The 18,552-nt window shown below is 40.6% G+C and overlaps 1 protein-coding gene across 2 annotated transcripts in view; it reads left to right on the top strand.

Annotated features, from left to right (window-relative positions):
• Tubgcp5 (tubulin gamma complex component 5) overlaps nucleotides 1-12,837 on the top strand; it is a 38,194-nt gene extending 25,357 nt beyond the window's left edge. Inside the window, exons 17-24 of one of the 2 annotated variants that reach the window (XM_029479615.2) lie at nucleotides 276-458; nucleotides 3,205-3,289; nucleotides 3,407-3,527; nucleotides 4,954-5,132; nucleotides 6,946-7,071; nucleotides 7,599-7,687; nucleotides 10,705-10,805; nucleotides 12,225-12,837. In XM_029479615.2, the coding sequence (XP_029335475.1) occupies nucleotides 276-458; nucleotides 3,205-3,289; nucleotides 3,407-3,527; nucleotides 4,954-5,132; nucleotides 6,946-7,071; nucleotides 7,599-7,687; nucleotides 10,705-10,805; nucleotides 12,225-12,271 (931 nt within the window). In that variant the 3' untranslated portion in view covers nucleotides 12,272-12,837. The remainder of the gene's footprint in view (nucleotides 1-275; nucleotides 459-3,204; nucleotides 3,290-3,406; nucleotides 3,528-4,953; nucleotides 5,133-6,945; nucleotides 7,072-7,598; nucleotides 7,688-10,704; nucleotides 10,806-12,224) is intronic. The other variant, XM_021166239.3, reaches the window with a different exon arrangement.
• The last annotated feature ends 5,715 nt before the right edge of the window (nucleotides 12,838-18,552 follow it).

Below are 18,552 nucleotides of genomic sequence, written 5' to 3'. Positions count from 1 at the left end.
TCTTTCCCTTAATGCTCAGCAGAAGACTGAAATGAAATATTCCGTGTAGTAACTAAGTCAATATTTATATGGTGGAATTTTAATTAATTTTGTTTGATTTTTGTGATTTTGTGATTCTCAAAGTTTTGAGAAGAGTGACTATTTCTAATGTTAGTGACTGTTTTACACACATCTGTCTGACAAGTGACTGTTGGTGTCTAACCGGGGTTTTGCTAGAGTCCCACAGGACAGGCATAAGATGTGGTCCCTTACTTGTCGTGTCTCTCGCTTTCAAGGCTGGTGGAGTACTTGCAGGCCATGAGGAATTTTTTCTTGATGGAAGGTGGAGACACCATGTATGACTTCTATACTTCAATTTTTGATAAAATAAGAGAAAAGGAAACCTGGCAGAATGTGTCTTTTCTTAATGTGCAGCTCCAAGAAGCAGTAGGACAGCGCTATCCTGAAGACAGTTTACGGTAACATAAACCAAGAAGTCATTTATGGGTTTTTACATGTAATTATTGTCACTTTTTGTCCTTATGCACAAAATACCTAATTGAAGCTACTTAAAGGTGGGTACATTTTGGCTCACAGACTGAAAGACTTGTGTATGTCCTAGCAGGGAGGATGAGTTTGGCAGAGCAGATAACACCTTGTCAGAGGAAAGAGAGTAATTCACTAGGAAGTAGGATAGGAAACAGCTCCAGGAATACCACAGTCCTGAGGGCACCTCAGGAAACTGCTTAGTCCAGCTTAGCCCACCTCCTGCATTTTCAGAACCTCCCAAAACAGCGCTAGTGTTCAAAACATGCATATAGAAGGCAGTACATACTCAGGCCACATCACATATGTTAGCGTATTCACAGTAACCATACAAATTATTTTGCAAATTAGAAAATGAAAGCTGAGCCAGGCAGTGGTGGTGCATACCTTTGATGCCAGCACTGGGAGGCAGAGGCAGGTGGATCTCTGAGTTGGAGGCCAGCCTGGTCTACCGAGTGAGTTCCAGGACAGCCAGGGCTATACAGAGAAACCCTGTCTCTAAAAAAGAAAAGAAAAAATAAATAAAAATCAAAGCTGAGATAAGATGGTATATTCTTGTGGTGCCAGGTATTTAAGGTCTGAGACAAGGAACTCATCTGAGTCTGGGAATTTGGGGCCAGCCTTTATCTCCAGATGAAACACAAAGGAAAGGCTAAGGAGATGGTTCCATGGATAAAGAACTTGCCATATAAGCATAAGGACATAGTTTGGATCCTTAGCACCCATATAAAAAAAAAGGCATATTGGCATGACAGTCCATCTGTAATCCCAGCAATTTGGAGGAATCAGGTGGTGGGGATGTGTCTGGTAAAAGCTGTCTTAACAAAACTCATGTTCAGTGAGCGCCCTGCCTCAATCAGGCGAAAAGTACTCACCTCTGACCTATACACAGACACAAACACATTGCACACACCAAAAGCGAGAGAAGAGGAAGGCGTTAGTTAAGTCAGCAGCTGGTGTGTAAGTGGTGGCCTTCTGAGGGAGGGGTCAGCAGGTCAGCACCAGCCAGCTTGTTGAGTGTGATGGCGTCTATGATGGGTCTGGTTTTAAGTTCCTCTTCACTAGTATTACTAACTTTTATCAGCCCTGCCTCCTTGAAGGCATCCATTGCCTCTCTGGCAGGCCAGGTTCTCCTCATGACTCAGCCTTACTCTCTTCCACCACAAGGGATGATACCCATCGCTCATACTCAGGCCCCTTTGTGTGCCTCAGACCAGACAGAAAAGGAACTTTTCACTTTCAGGCTTCCTTTTTCCCAGCCTCCTATCTTACCCACGACCAGGCCATGTTCTCTCTTCTGCTGCATTCACATGTTTTTCCTTCCCCAGTGCTGTTCTTCCTCACCCCAGGCCTCCTTCAGTGGTGTGCTCTTCCACTCACGACCTGCCAGTCAGTTTGTCTACTCGGTGGTGCACCTTGTGTTTTGTGTGTCATGAAAGCAGCTCTTCAGATCTGGTCTGGAGGCAGAATAGATTCTGTCATCTGCATAGTAAGCACTTAAGTGAATGTTGGGGCTGGTGTGATGGCTCAGCCGTTAAGAGCACTGACTGCTCTTCCGAAGGTCCTGAGTTCAAATCCCAGCAACCACATGGTGGCTCACAACCATCCGTAGTGAGATCTGATGCCCTCTTCTGGAGTGTCTGAAGATAGCTACAGTGTGCTTACATATAATAATAAATAAAATCTTTTTTAAAAAAAAGTGAATGTTGTTGTAAGAAACTGCTAGAAACTAAAATAGCTTCATCTAGTGCCCTGTGCCGTGGCAATGAGTTGGCTAGTTCCTGCTATTCATCCACTGCCCTTACCTCTTCCGTCCTTGGATGCCTTACTTTACATCTTCCATAGTTTGCACCCAGGTTATCAACTGTAGCACGCTCACTATCAGGACCTGCAGATCACAGCGGAGCAATTCTAGTCCTTGCCCATAGTGCCGAAATGTAAAGTTTAGTCTTTCTAACCTGGCTTTGACCAGAATTAAGTTCCCAGCCTATTCTCAAAGTTTGTTTTTTAATTCTCATTCCCTTCTAACATTGTCAAGTATTTTTAATAACAAAGCTCATATTTTAAATTGGATGTTGGAGCACACACAACTATAATCCCAGCAATACAAAGGTAGAGTCATAGAAATCTCAAGTTAAAAATCAATCTACAATACCTAGTGAGAGACTGTCTCAGAAACTAGATATGTTGGCACAGTCATTGGGAGGCTGAGGCAGGGAGGTCACCTTGAGTTCCAGGTCATCTGCACACCAAGACCTTGTCTCAAAAAACCAAAATTGCTGGTTGAGGTAGCTTATATCTGTAATTCTAACACTCAGACGGCTGAGGAAGGAGGATGGCCATATATTTGAAGCAAGCCTGGACTGTACAGTGAGACCCTGTATCAAAAGTTGGGGTAGGGATGAGGGGGGATCAAAAACAACTGTGCTCATTTCTAAAAGCAAGTCCCTGTTCTGAGGCATATGCCAGAAACTGTAAGTTAATTAGCATGCTTGTATTTTGTGGAATGTTGCAGGGTGGGTGCCATGGTTGTATGGTCCTGTTATTGTCACGACCTCGCTCACAGTAGCTAAGTGTTGTACCATTAAGGGGCGCTCCCTGACCATGAACCCTTCTATAAGAATGTTTTTATATGAACATAGATTTATCACAAACTAAAATGGAAACTTCTTTATTTAGTTTATCTATATCGTTTGAAAATGTTGATTCAACAAAGAAGAAACTACCCGTTCATATCTTAGATGGTCTTACCCTAAGCTACAAGGTAAGAGATAACCTTTTAATTTTTTTTTTAATAAAAATTGTTTTTTTAGTAAAATTAAGGTATGTAAGTAATACTGTATTTTGGTTTTTCTGTTTTGTTTTGATTTGGTTTCTATAGGTCCCATGGCCTGTGGACATTGTTATAAGTGTAGAGTGTCAAAAAATTTATAATCAGGTGTTCCTTCTCCTATTGCAAATAAAATGGGCAAAATACAGCCTGGATGTTCTACTATTTGGTGGTAAGACTTGATTTCAATAAATTAACTAATTTGATTTTAGTCCTGGAAAATTTTTTTATAGGTTGCCTTAGTCAGGGCTTTATTGCTGTAAAAAGACACCATGACCACATTCAACTCATATTTGGGGCTAGCTTACAATTTCAGAGGTTTACATCTTGATCCAAAGGCAGCAGAAAAAGACTCTGTCTCACTGGCCAGACTTGAGCTTATGAGACCAAAAAGCCCACCCCAGTGACACACTTCCTCCAACAAGGCCACACCTCCTAATAGTGCCACTTCCTATGGCCAAGCATTAACACATGAATCCATGGGGCCATTCCTATTCAAACCAGCCCATAGGTTTTCATTATTTTTTATATGTAAACAAACATCAAACTGGCACAGATGTATGACAGCATTGTTAACAATCCCCAACTATGCCGGGCAGTAGTGGCACATGCCTTTAATCTCAGCTTGGGAAGCAGAGGCAAGCGGATTTCTGAGTTTGAGGCCAGCGTGATCTACAGAGTGAGTTCCAGGACAGCCAGGGCTACACAGAGAAACCATGTCTTGAAAATAAAAAAAAAAAAAAAGGCGATCCCCATCTACAAGAATGAAGTTTGGTGTGGGGGGAGCGGTGCTTGAGAGATGGCTCAGTGGTTAAGCATACTGACTGTTCTTCTAGAGGTCCTGAATTCAATTCCCAGTAACCACATGGTGGCTCACAACCATCTGTAATGAGATCCTATGCCCTCTTCTGGTGTGTCTGAAGACAGCTACAGTGTATTCATATATGTAAAATAAATAAATCTTTATATTAAAATCCCCTTATAATTCTTTTTTAAAAAAAAAAGAATGAAGTTTGAGGCTAGAGGGATGGCTCAGCAGTGAGGAGTACTGCCTGTTCTTCCAGAAGATCCATTTTGGGCAGCTCACAGCTATTTCTGATACCAGGTCCAGAATATCAGACCACCCTGGTCAGGCCTCTGCAGTGCACAGTGCGCACACAAACACAGACATCACATACACAAAAATAATGAAGCGTCAGGAACTCATAGGGCTGATCTTCAATGTAATAACGTTTTAGGAATTGACTCTAAGTATTCTTATGTCATGCAAAAAGTTTAGTGAAGGTCTGACAGGTATTTTTCTAACTTCAGTGGTGATGACAATCTATTTATTATTTATCTGTCTTCCCTGTGTCCACCCAGTGCTAGGATTAACAGATGTGTGTCATTATAACTGGTTTATTCAGTGCTGGGAAGTTAACCCAGAGCCTCAAGTATGCTAAACAACTACTAGAGCAACAGAGCTACAGCTTGGTATAACCTGGTATTTATCTTCCCAAGGCATGGAAATGCCCGTGTTAGGTTCCCAGCCACGCTGCTGCCTTGTCACTTTCAATCAGTTCCCTGTGTGCTCATTTTGTCCTTTCACTCATCTGTAGAACTGGGTAATGCTGCTGAAAGATCCCAAGCAAAGGAAGACATTCCACGTGATCAGGACACAACCTCCCAGTTTGGACCACCAAAAGAGTCATTAAGACAGCAGATTCATCGCATGTTTCTCTTAAGAGTGAAGCTCATGCACTTTGTGAATAGTTTACACAACTACATCATGACCAGGGTTGGTATCTGTCCACCTATCTTCTCTGTTCTTTTGTCTTGTGTAAGTGGTAGTTCACAGACAACATTTATTGTGTATTTATAGCTATACAAGAGTCACAGAACACTTTGAGATTATGGAAAAAAAGATAAATAATTTCAAAAAAAAATAACATGTCAGTGAGATAATATAGTCTCTCTCTCCCCCAAAAGTCCTTAGCTCTTCAGTTAAAGGTGGGAGTTCATGAGTCTCTATACTAGAATCACAACAGGCTTGATCTTATGGAGGTACCCACAGCTGCTGTGTGCTTCCTGAATGCAGTGGTTCTGTCATTTCCATTAGACACTGTTTGGCTCTGCCCTCCCTGATCACCTGGTCTCATAGTCTTTACCCCTCCTCTTCTATGATGGTGCCTGCCTTAGTGGGGGTTGGAGGGCTATAATGTAAATGCCCCATTTGTGTCTGAGCCTTCACAGAAACCAGCATTGTGTCCAGAGACTAGTTCTTACCTACATCCATAAGAACGGGCACACCAAAGCTCCTATTTTAGAATGACCTTTAGAACTTGTCCAGCAGCCCACTAAATTTCATCACTGGTGATAGCTGTCTCTGGAAAACGGCATCAATATTTAATAATAGCCCAAATCCTTGGTAAGGGTGATGTAGAAGGAAGAGGTTCAACTGAATTATATACTTTTTTAAAAGAAGGAGTTGGCTAAGGAGACAACTCAGTGATTAAGGTGCTTACTGCATACACATGAGGACTGATATGCCAAACTGTTGAGGCTGGCCAGCAGCTTGCAACGAGAACGGTTCAACTGAGATGGCAACTCAAGCTGAAAAGAGAGGAACTAGACGGGGCGAAAGAAGAAATGGAGCCAAGTCTCTGATCAAAGCTCAATTTTACTTGTTCAGACACTCAGTTATAAAAGAAGGGGGAGGGGACCCGATTCCTGCCAAATAGTCTTGGGGTCCAGTAGCAGGGTGAGCACATGTGTGGCTCCAAACAGCAAAGCAGCACGGTCCAGCAGTGGGCGTGGCAGAACGAATGAGCAAGAAGCTCCACCCCTGAGCAAGCAGGTTCCAGGCTGGGGGAAGGGAGACTACACTTAATAGTGTGAAGGAATGAATAAGTGGGAGCTTCATTTCTTTACTTTTCTATTTAAAGTAAAGTTAGGTTTCTCTTGGAGAAAGACCAATACTGTATTGTGTAAACTTAATCAAAATTCATTGGAATTGTTTGTATTGTAAAAATGGCACTTAGGTTAGGACAAACGTTTTTATATTTCTCAGTGTTTTTTGGTTGGTTTGTTGTTGAACCCCCTTTCCTTTAGGAATCCTGTTCTAAGGGAAGGTATTCATTCTGTGTTCAAAATGGCTGCCCAGAGGCTGGTTCTGCCATTGTCTAGGGCTCAGAAAAACAAGCTTTTAAGGAACGGTATTAGGGGTTGTACGTATACTATAGCTCAGTGGTAGAAATATGTGTTCAACAATGTATGAAGCCTGTAGTTATTAATAACTGAGTTTGAGTTTGGATACCCAGAACCCACATAAAAATCCACTGTGAAGCTGGTAGTGCACGCCTTTAATTCCAGCACTCTAGAGGCAAAGGCAGGCAGATCTCTTGTGAGTTCAAGGCCAGCCTGGTCTATAAAGTGAGTTCTAGGTCAGCCAGAACTACACAGAGAAACCGTGTCTTAAAAATCAACGTGTGGTTGCACAGACCTAGGGAAGGAGGCAGAAACAAGAGAATCCTAGGACAAGCTGACCATGTGACCTGCACAAATAAATGGGTGCTAATTTAGCTTCTTGTCTTTTTTTCTTCTCATTCAAGATTCTTCACAGTACAGGGCTGGAGTTTCAGCATCAAGTTGAGGAAGCCAAAGATTTAGATCAGTTGATTAAAATTCACTACAGGTATTTGTCAACCATCCATGATCGATGTCTGCTGAGAGAAAAGGTATGTAAAATACCATGTCAGGTATAACAGTGGGGAGAAACGGTATCTAGGCATGTAGCAATGCCTTCCCACTGTGGAATGTTGAATTCTAAAACTATTGTCATGCACAATCTTATTTTTAGGAAAAACTAGGTTAAATGGGGTTATAAATGTGTGCACCGCTACCACTAATTACATTTAAGAAAAATAGAAGTATCCAGAACTGGGAACTTAAGTCTTCAGTTAGACAGTGAAAATGTACCAATTCATTATGAATATCTGGAACTGAATAGTTTTGCAACCATTGGAACTTCTGCCTCCCGTGCACTGATGAATCTAAATGTCATTTAAGAATGAAAGTCTGCCATCCTGGAATGCAGATTTACATCCCATGTGGGCTTGGTTCAGAGCCTCACACCTTCCTTATACATAAAGATAGTCATTGGAATGTTGTGCTCTTGCTGTGATTTAAGTTAGGCAAAAGTATTGGTGTCATTGTTATATAGATACAAAGCCCATCATATTTTATCTCAAACATTGATCTTTAGGTCAGCTTCGTGAAAGAAGCCATCATGAAAGTGTTGAACTTGGCGCTAATGTTTGCAGAAGGTTGGCAGGCAGGCCTAGGGGCTTGGCAGTAAGTATGTGCTATGTGATAACCTGTATTGTGACCATTTCTAACTAGCTTCATTTGAGGAGTCTTTCCACCCCCAATCTGATAATGGTTCACATAACACTGTGACTAGCAATTTAAAAGTGTAGTTCACTGGCTTACCTACTCTGCATAAGACCTGGAGTTCAAGCCTATGTACCAGCAGTACATAGAATTTAGTGAAACTAGAAAGCATCAGGAAAGTCAGTTTTCTTATCAGGCACAAGCAGTTTAAAAAACTAAGGTCTTTTAGTTAAAATAAGCAAACATCTGGGCTGGAGAGATGGTTCAGCAGTTAAGAGCACTGGCTGCCCTTCCCGAGGTCCTGAGTTCAATTCCTAGCAACCACATGATGGCTCACAACTATCTCATAATGAAATCTGATGCCCCCTTTTGGTATGCAGGTATACATGCAGATATACATTAAATAAATAAAACTTTTAAAAAAATAAGCAAACATTCTTAGATTATCTGCATGGCTCAATTCTTATTGTACACACGTTCAAACATGGAGAAGTCTAAAGGGCAGCATAGCACGTCCGTGTGACTCACCTCAGCAGTTTCTGAGGAAGACCAGTTCTGACCATGAGCCCCACCGCTTCACACTTGCTGAAACATTTTAAAGTAAATGATGGGTATCATGCTGGGTTACTTTCCAAATTTCTATGTTTGTAAGCTCTAAAAGATGATGTATATGTATTTTTTCACTTGTGTCATTTAGAAAGGCAAACTACTTAAAGTCAATAAACAGAAAAGAGCCAGTCTACAGGAACATCTCCAGTTTTGTTGTTGTTGTTTGTTTGTTTGTGTTTGTGTTGTGTCTGTGCTAGGGTTTGAACTCAGGACCTTACTCACGTGTGCTATGTAAATGCTTTACTGAGCTACACTACCAGCCTGGCTATCTTCTTATGTCAATTTGAATATATAGTTCAATGCTTAGCCTCTGTCTCCTTTATAAAATATATGCAGTGATAATTTGCTGAAGTGGAGCTTCATGTCTTGTGGCTTAGAGGTTTTCTTGTGTGCTTGTATGAGGAGTATATTCACACAGATTTGTGAGGATGCATGTCTCTTTGCACATGGAGGCCAGAAGAGGTGTCTGAGTATCTTCTCTATTATCCTCCACAGACTCCTCTGAGACAGAATCTTTCCTTGAACCTGGGACTTAATTTTCTCAGCCAGAGTGGAAGGCAGTAAACCCCAGCAAGCCTTTTTGTCTCCTCCCTCCTCAAACTGTGGTTCCAGGCATATGAGAGGTTATTTGTAGACGCTAGGATCCAAATTCTAGACATCACGGCTGCACGGCAAACACTCTTAACCACTGAGCTACCTCTCCAACCCATGAGTAGGATTTAGAACAGTCTGTATTTAGTCCGTGTTAATCAAGAGGGGAAAAGTTCACGTCAGTGCTGCTGTCATTCAGAACCTTAGACTGGAGCCTTGTGACGGGGAGGACATTTCCTAAATGAAGGTTTAAAAACACTAGTGTGGGCTGGTGAGGTGACTCAGCACACAAAGGCATTTGTCACGCAAGCCTGACAGCCTGAATTCAAGCCTCGAAACCCACAGAAAGGTGGAGAAAGAACTCATTTTGTAAAGCTATCTGCTGACATCATCACGCAGATAGCACACACATACACACATTACTCACAGACATGCAAATACAAAGAAAAAAAAAATCAGGCTAGGAGTGTAGCTCTGTGGTGAAGCATGGCCCATGTCCTGCCTGAGTTCTGTTCCCCACAACTCAAAGCAAGAAAATAGACACCTTCCTGACGATATGTCCTCTCAAAGTTTACAAAACTACTTTAATCTGTAACACTTACCTAGATGAGGGGTCACTATTCCAGATGCTCTACTGAATTCATTTCAGTAAAGTTTTCATTTCTACAACAAATTGTCAGCAAAAAGCAGGGAGGAGGACGTTAAGCATTTCAGAGCTGATATGGGGACATAAATAAATGTTTGCCTATTTAGAAAGGGGAGGCTGTAAGGTCATGAGGTAAAGGCTCTGTGTACAGTAATATTTATGAAAGGTTTGTGTTTTATGAAATTTGCTTCTAAGTAAGTACTGTGGTAAGGTTGAGGAGGGTTTGTTGGCTTTAGGTAGATAACTGCCAGAGATGGTTGATGAGCTGCGCACGCACACACACACACACACACACACACACACACACACGCTCGCGCACTCAACCCAGAAAGGAAACTATGACAGCAAAGTAATAAATACACCATAGTCAAACTTGGTAAGCCCATGAGTACACACAGGTTATTAAAAGGAGTATGGATGATAGGTCACTTAGCAGACCAAGAATAACCAAAATATATCAGCTATGCCAGCAAAAGGGTCACAAGGATTGGGTGACGATTCATCAGAGCATCGTCCCATCCCAGGACCCCTCTGCAGGACCTGCCGCCAGCTTGACAGTCTCGTCTCTGTCCCTCCTGGGCAGGGTCTCCTCCGCTAGCACTTACTACCTTCTGTAAAGGTGGGGAAGGGACATCAAGAAGCTTTCTAGTTTCCACCTCCCACCATGGGATTTTATTTACTTCATGAGTTCCTAGCATTCCCCTCTCTCTCTGAGTTGGGGGGGGGGGGGAGATATCAAGAAATGTGTCAATTTGGAGGAAACCAACATGAACATACTATGAAGTGTTTTCCTGTGTCTGTTTTGGATCTGAGTTCAAGGCCAGCCTGGTCTACAGAGCGAGATTCAGGACAACCAGGGCTACACAGAGAAACTTTTGTCTTACGAGGGGAAAGAAAGATAGGCTATGAGTCTAGCTAGCTACTTAGGAGCCTAAGCACATTAATTTCCTATCAGTCCTAGCCAATATGAGACTCCGTCTATGAAAAATAATACAAATTAATGTAAAGCAGTGTTCCCTAGTTTACGATCATTAGTTAGCCTGTAGGATTTTAGAAATTATTCCAATGAGAATTTCATAGCCTGCCTATTACTAGTTCCTTAATATGAACTGAAATTTGCTTTCTTTCTTAGAATGGAATCGATAGAGAAAATGGAATCTGACTTTAAAAACTGCCACATGTTTCTGGTAACCATCTTAAATAAAGCTGTGTGTAGAGGGTCTTTTCCCCACTGTGAGTACATCCTCTTACATTGTCACTGCCTTCCAATTTCATTGTACCTAAGTCTGTGTGCCAATATTTGTTACTAATCACATGGTGAATTGGGCTTTTTCCATTTCAAAACTGGGAAATACTTAGTGATGATTTGAATTGGTTCGGCAGAATTATGATGGGATGGGTAAATAGCATATTGTATCACTAAAACTAAAGATCTCCTTAGTCATGTGCCTTTTATTCCAGTGGATTTCTAAAGCTGAGATGTAGCAGCTTGGAGAGTTGATCTCTCACTCTTGACTATCATATGAATTCCTTTCTAAATGACATTTTTTAGCAAAATTCAAAGCTTCTAAAACTGCCTCTCATTACAAAGAAATGTGGATTTTTACAGTTCAGAACATAGGGTGTGAAGGAGATAAGAAATTTGTGAAGTTTTGAAATTTGAGGAGTTTTTAGTATGCTGAGATAGACTAAGTGATGTCTCTGCCCATCCCTCCTTTTTTTTGGTAAAGAAAGTATATATTATGTCAAGCCAGGAGATGGTGGTCATTCATGCCTTTAATCCCAGCACTCAGGAGGGAGAGGCAGGCAGATCTCTGTAAGTTTGAAACCAGCCTGGTCTACAAAGTGAGTTCCAGGACAGCCAGGACTTCACAGAGAAAGTCTGTCTCAAAAAACAAATAATAATAATAATAATTAGTATTCATCTCTTCTCCATTTGTGTACTTTCTGACTGTTAGACACTTATTTAAGAATGGCCAAATGTGAGGCAGAGGCAGGCGGATTTCTGAGTTCGAGGCCAGCCTGGTCTACAAAGTGAGTTCCAGGACAGCCAGGGCTACACAGAGAAACCCTGTTTCGAAAAAAACTAAAAAAAAAAAAGAATGGCCAAATATGAGAAAGTATTGCAGTCTGTCTGTCTGTTTAAGCAACATTAAGTAACATTGGTGCATCTGTCTATGTTTACACCGGGCCAAGGTTATAGAAGCAAATGCCATCTCTAGGTTAGAATATGGTACTGAACTGTGAGCTAACCCAGGATTTACACCGTGTAGAATAAATGTTGTGTTCAATGAAAGGCTTTTTTTTAAGATTAAAAGATCTGAGAGCCCAGCACTCGGGAGGCAGAGGCAGGTGGATTTCTGAGTTCGAGTCCAGCCTGGTCTACAGAGTGAGTTCCAGAACAGCCAAGGCTACACAGAGAAACCCTGTCTCGAAAAACCAAAAAAAAAAAGATCTGAGATAAAAATGTCATCAACTTTTTCCATTTACATTAACAAATGTTCTCTTTTTTATATATTAAAATACTGATATTTTAATTTTTGAAAAAACAACTTTAAATACTTTTAAGTTTTAAATTCACTGCAGTCTTAATCAAGCATTTAAACATATTTAGAACTAATTTTTAACCTCTTTTTTTTCCCCCCCCCACAGTGGAATCTCTTGCACTGTCGCTCATGGCTGGCATGGAGCAAAGTTAAATATCTCTAATTTAACAAGTACCTTAGACTTCAGCATCATCCATGTACATATTCACTGTTTCCAGCTGAGAAATAAGAATCTGTTTATTTTTATTTATTTTTATTGTTAAACCTGTCTAGACAAATGGATTATAGGTATTTTTCGAGTATTATCGAGAGTTATGTATATAATATTGTATATCTAATTGTAAAATATATAGGAGTTGTATAAAAATAGACTACTAATATTTCTTTTCTTCTAAAAGATTGACTTATTTTAATGTATATGAGTATTTTGCCTGCTTGTATATATGTACATACTTGGTGCTCAGAAGCAATAAAAGAACATCAGATACCCTGTAAGTTTTACATTTCCTCTTACCTAAAAGTTGTCTTAGATTTCACTATCCTGGAAGTATTTTTATGTGCATAGAAAATCCCAAAAGAAAAATAACAACCAATATCAATATATAAACTGTACTTTACTTAAGGCCAGCTGTTATATATCGATTTTTGGCATTTATTAGCTAACCAGTAATATCTCAAATAAAAGTATGTATATCATCCCATTTTTATATTTCATGTGTATTTCTTAGTGGGCACTGTATGAGAACAGATGGATGATGGTGTAAGCAGATCAATATGGTAAAGATATAGCAAAACTTTGGCCAGCTGGGTCAAACGGATAGCCCTCATTCAACCATAACACAATATATATTCTTAAGCATATATAATACATTTACTGAGATAGTCTGTCTACTCTGTGCATGAAATATACTTAACCTATTGTTTAATTTATTTTTAGAGACAGAGTTTCTCTGTGTAACAGCCCTAGATGTCATAAAACTTGCTCTATAGACCAGGCAGGCTAACCTCAAATTCAGAGATCCTTCTGTCTCTGCCTCCAGTGTGCTAGGATTAAAGGCATGCAGTCTATTTTTGGCTTCTTGAAACAGTCTCACTCTTTAGGCAAGGCTTGCTCTGAACTCGGGATCCTCCTGCCACAGTTCCTAAGTGCTGAAATTACAGGCATGCACAAGCATTCCTGGCATATGGGTTTATTTGGCTTGTACTTCCACATCTCTGTTCATTGGAGGAAGTCAGGACAGGGCCTCAAGCAAGAGCCTGGAGGCAGGAGCTGATGGAGAGGCCATGGAGGGGTGCAGCTTACTGACTTACTCAGCCTTCTTTCTTTCTTGTAGACCCCAGAACCTCCAGCCAAGGAATGGCATCACCCACAGTGGGCTGGGTTGTGCCCCATCAATTAGTAATTAGGAAAATGCCCCACAGGCTTGCCTGCAGCCTAATTTTAAGGAGCTGTTTTCTCAACTGAGGTTCCCTCCTCTGATAACTCCAGCTTGTGTGAAGTGACGTAAAACTTGCCAGCAGCACACTTATTCTTTTAGAAACAAAGCACATTAAAAAAACAAACCTCCAATCACAATACAAGTAAAATAAGTGAACAAAAGCTATAAGAATAAGGTTTTATATTAATTATATAGTACTTAGTTCAAGATCACTGTTCTCATAGAACAGTGGTTCTCTACCTTCCTAATGCTGTGACCTTGTAATACAGTTCCTCATGTGGTACCCAAACCATAAAATTATTTTTATTGTTTCTTCATAACTATAATTTTGCTACTGTTATGAATTGTAATATAAATATGTGTTCTTCAATGGTTTTAGTTAACCCCGGTAAAAAGGTTGATTGACACCTAACGGGGGTTGCAACCCACAGGTTGAAAATCCTCTGCCATAAAGAATCAGTTAAGTTAGTATAATGTTTGTGGCTGACAGGGAAGTTAAATCACTTAGACTGAAGACCACATGGTCTGCCCAAGACCAAATGGACTGTCCAATAGGGAGATGAGCCAGGGGGGCCTGTGGTAGGAGCAAGAGATTCACAGAAAGGCAATAAATATGTCCTTGTGGAGCTAAAGTGTCAGAGCAGCCCCGGAGCAGTGTGCTTTTGGGGTTCTGCTGAACTTAGCCCTCCGTCTCTAGCAGGAACTCCAGACCAAGCCTTGCTGTAGGTACTGCTCCTGATACAGGCTCACTGAGCCTGGTATCTTTGTGAGTCTCTGTCAGATATGGCCCAGAAGCTCTGGGAAGGCACTTAGAGGTATAATGGGCTGAATAAACCATTGTCTCAGTGTACAAAATAATATTTTATGTATCAAAGTAAGAAATGAAAATTTCGTTCTGAGGTCACTCTTTTCCTATAAATAACCAAGATACTCCAGGATAATTTATTTAAAAGACTTTTCTCCATTGAATTTTTTTAAATCCACTAATCATAGATGTGTGAATTTATTTCTCTGCACTTACCTCTATTCTCTTTTCTTTTATATGTCTATCCTTATTTCTTCCAAGATCAGACAAAACCAGGCACATTCAGGGTAGTATGGTAAAGATTTGTATGATGTTTTTAAATCTACATTTGAGTCATGTAATTATTCATCTTTTACCTAGATTCTTTTGTCTACTCTAGACCCTTTGCATTCTCTTATGAATTTTAGGACCAGCTTTTCTAGCCATCAGAAAAGACCATTGGTATGGAGATAGTGAGTACATTGAACTTCCAGACATTGGGATCTGGATAGTAAGCATGCTGAGCCTCCAGACACTGGCATCTAGGCATCGAGCACATTGGGTCTCCAGACTGATGAGGAGTGTGCTGTCAAAGTCTTCTGACCCAGAAACCTGGGATCTTTGCTCTGTATTTAGTCCAAAGTGTTTTCAGCAGAGTTGTTTTTCAGTGTAAAAGTTTTACACTTTTGCGGGAGTGGTGGCGCACGCCTTTAATCCCAGCACTTGGGAGGCAGAGGCAGGCAAATTTCTGAGTTCGAGGCCAGCCTGGTCTACAAAGTGAGTTCCAGGACAGCCAGGGCTAGAGAAACCCTGTCTCGAAAAACCAAAAAAAAAAAAAAACAAACCAGTTTTGCACTTTTGTTAACTTTATCCCAGAGTATTTTCTTCTATATTAGTACTGTGGATTTGTTTTCTTTATTAATTAGTAATTGTTACTATATAAACATAAGTGATTTATATCAGTCTTCTATCCTGCTACTGGCTGGCCTTGTTCATCACCAGCACTCTCCCATTTGTACATGCTTCCTTTATGTGGTGTGTATGTGAGATCCTGTTATCAATGAGTGCAATCCTCTGGCCTGGAGATGGCTCAGTCAGCAAGCATGAGAGGACGTGAGTTTTCTCTCCAGCACCCACGTAAAAAGCCAGGCATGGCAACGACAAATACTTATGATTCTAGCACTAGGGCTCCCTCGACAGCCAGCTTATCCTAATCTGCAGGCTCAGGGTTCCAGTAAGAGATCTTGTCTTACAAAACAATATGGCAAGGCCCACAAATGGCTCATTAGGTGAAGTCCTTGTCACACAAGCCTGATAACCTAAGTTTGGTTCCTAGAACCTATTTAAGGGTAGAAGAAGAGAAAATTTGGAAGCTGGAGAGGTGGGCTCAGCAGTTCAGAGCACTGGCTCTTCTTCCAGAGGACCTGGGTTAGATTCCCAGCACCCACATGGCAGCTCACAACCCACTGTAGCTCCAGTTCCAGCACCTCAACCTTCTGGGCTCCACAGTCACCAGGCACACATGTATTGCACAGACACACGTGCAGGCAAAACATTCACACACATAAATAATATAAAATTCCCTTTTAACAAGTGGTTGGCTCCCTAGGAACACCTGGTAACTGCACGTTTTGGTTGTTTTGTTTTGTCTTTTGTTTTTTGTATTGTTTGTCTCCTTTGTTCTGTGGGTCTATTGGTTTTATTACATTGGTTTCTGTATGTTGAACAAACCTTTTCGTCCTATAATAAACCCGACCAGATCATGATGTACATGCTTTTGGGATCAATTTGCTAATGTTTTCTTTAAGATTTTTGTGGTTTTGAATATTTGGTAAAAATTCACCAGTAAGGAGATCAGACCTTAAAGTTTTCTTTGTGGTAAGTTTACTTCCTGGTTAAACTTGATGGATCCCAGAATGGCCCTGGACATCTATAGACAACAACTCTGGTGTTCCAAGAAATGATTCTGCCTTTGAACCTTTCTGACCTTGTGGAAGGAGAAGCAGCCTCAGAGATTTTTGAGATAACAAGCTCAGCAGCTAAGGGCACTTGGAACTCTCCAGAAGACCCAAGTTTGGGCTCCTGCACTCACAAAGACAGCTCACAACCACCTGTAACTCCAGGTCCAAGTAATCAGATGATTCTGACCTCTGTGGCCACCCACACACATAAGGCATATACTCATAGGCATGCACACACAGAAATAAGATATTGTAAAAAGATTTCTGGGACCCCCTTGAGTTCTTTTCCCAGTTCTGAAGATCAGTGTTGCTGTTAATTCATTCAGCAAGTGTTCTACTCTTAAGAGTTTTTTTTTCTTTGCTGCTGCTTAGACAAAACTGGATTTTCCAAATCACAGAGCAGCTGCCCTCAAGGTGGCACTCATTAGACCCTTAAGCTCTTTAAGTATATGCCCAAATCACTCCCTTTGACCTTGTTTCAAGATGTACTGTCTTCTCGGTATACTCTTATTATTTACCAGAGGTCAAATATTTGGGGCTCTCTCATCTTGAATTTCTAGTCTTGGATGCTAAAGTTCTAAAACCTATTTTTAGAGTTAATTCAGTGCAGCCTTCTATTATAGTAATACAAACGACTGTGTGTCTAAAGTGTGCATGTTTTTCCTTTTGGTACTGTTGGGGATGGAACCTAGGGTCTTGCACATGCTAGGTAGACATCCTACAACTGAACTACAGCCTCCACAACAAAACTGACTAATATAGAAGAACAGAAAATTGGTACTCGTAGTGGAGCTCTTTAAAGACGTGGAAGCGTCTTTGGAACTATCACAAGTGCTGATGCAAACAGCATTATAGACACAACTCATCCAGAAAGAGACAGGTAAACTAATCTCCAAGGAAAGACCTTGTTGGAGCATTGTGGGAGGTAACTCAGTCACTACAGTATTTCCCTAGCATACTCAAGGCCCTGGGTTTGATACAGACCACAGGATACACTGGACTTGTCAGCATATGCCTACAATCCCAACACTCAAGAAAAGTAGGATTAGGCATTCATCATCAAACACATAAATGGGGAATATATTCAAACCATTTCCAGACCTCTGTAGATAGCCCCACTAGCTGCTGAAGTATTAAGTTTACATGTACCTATAAAAGCTACCAAAACACCAGAAGTAGGAAAGTATTCAATCTAAAGGACTAAAAAAAATAGGATATTTAAAACTATTTAAATGTGGAAGACTGTTTTATTCCTAGGGTTGAAAATAAGAGAAATGTCTACCTGATTCAACATTTCTATTCAGTATTATACCAGAAATGGTACATGATACACAACAAAAAATTCAGATTGGAAAATAAGTGAATTATTCATAAATTGTGTGGTTTTATATATGAAGTAGAATATGCCTTCCCAGTGAAAAGCCAGTCCACCATTTAGAGATTAATAAAGGAAAAACTAATAGTGCATGTCAGGTCCTGGCTAATGCACAACAGGGAAGCAGAAATTCATCTGCATGTGTTTCACATAGACAGGAATTCTAAAGTTGGGTTGTTTGAACAAATAGTGATATTTAAAATGTAAGACATTGCCATAGCTTTTAACCAAGTTCATCCTGTCTGCCTGGCAGAATTAAACTCTTTCTGATATGAGGACCAGAGAGCTCCTTTAAATTCTATCTTGTATAACAATATTAGTAATATTAGTAATTTTATTATTACTAAATATTAGTAATATTAGTTTACTATTTCCAGTTTTGCCTATATTATAGCTATAATTACAAATCAAAACTTTTTAAGTATCAATAAGCAAGTGTTGTGTGACAAATTTGAAGAAGAGGAACACAACACATATGGGTCTAATCGCCCCAGAAAGCAAAACTACACTCTTGGTGCAGCATGATTGCACTATAAAGTCCAACCAACTCCGTTTCTGAGAGTACACAAAAAACCACTTGAGCAAACATCCTATGGCAACCCCACCCCCTTTAGCATAAGCCAGTCAGACTACAACAGCAGGGTCAAGTACATATAGACAACCTAAGACATCCTGCAGAAAATAGATAACCTAGCCACCCTGTTCCTTGGGTGGTTTTGCGCCCATGTTTGGTTCCTGCAGATTACACCAGAAATGCAATTTTTAAAATACTAACTTGCTGACTGTATGGAAATTTCCAAAGCATACTATAACTACAATAAGCACCCCGTGCCCCTAGAACTCAGGACTCTCACTTCTGACCCACTGTGACAGTG

The sequence above is a fragment of the Mus caroli genome, unplaced genomic scaffold (genome assembly GCF_978045245.1).
Source record: "Mus caroli unplaced genomic scaffold, Mus_caroli_1 scaffold_8, whole genome shotgun sequence".
Taxonomy (NCBI): domain Eukaryota; kingdom Metazoa; phylum Chordata; class Mammalia; order Rodentia; family Muridae; genus Mus; species Mus caroli.
Note: the sequence above shows the minus strand (reverse complement) of the source record. Positions and strands in the feature narration are given on the sequence as shown.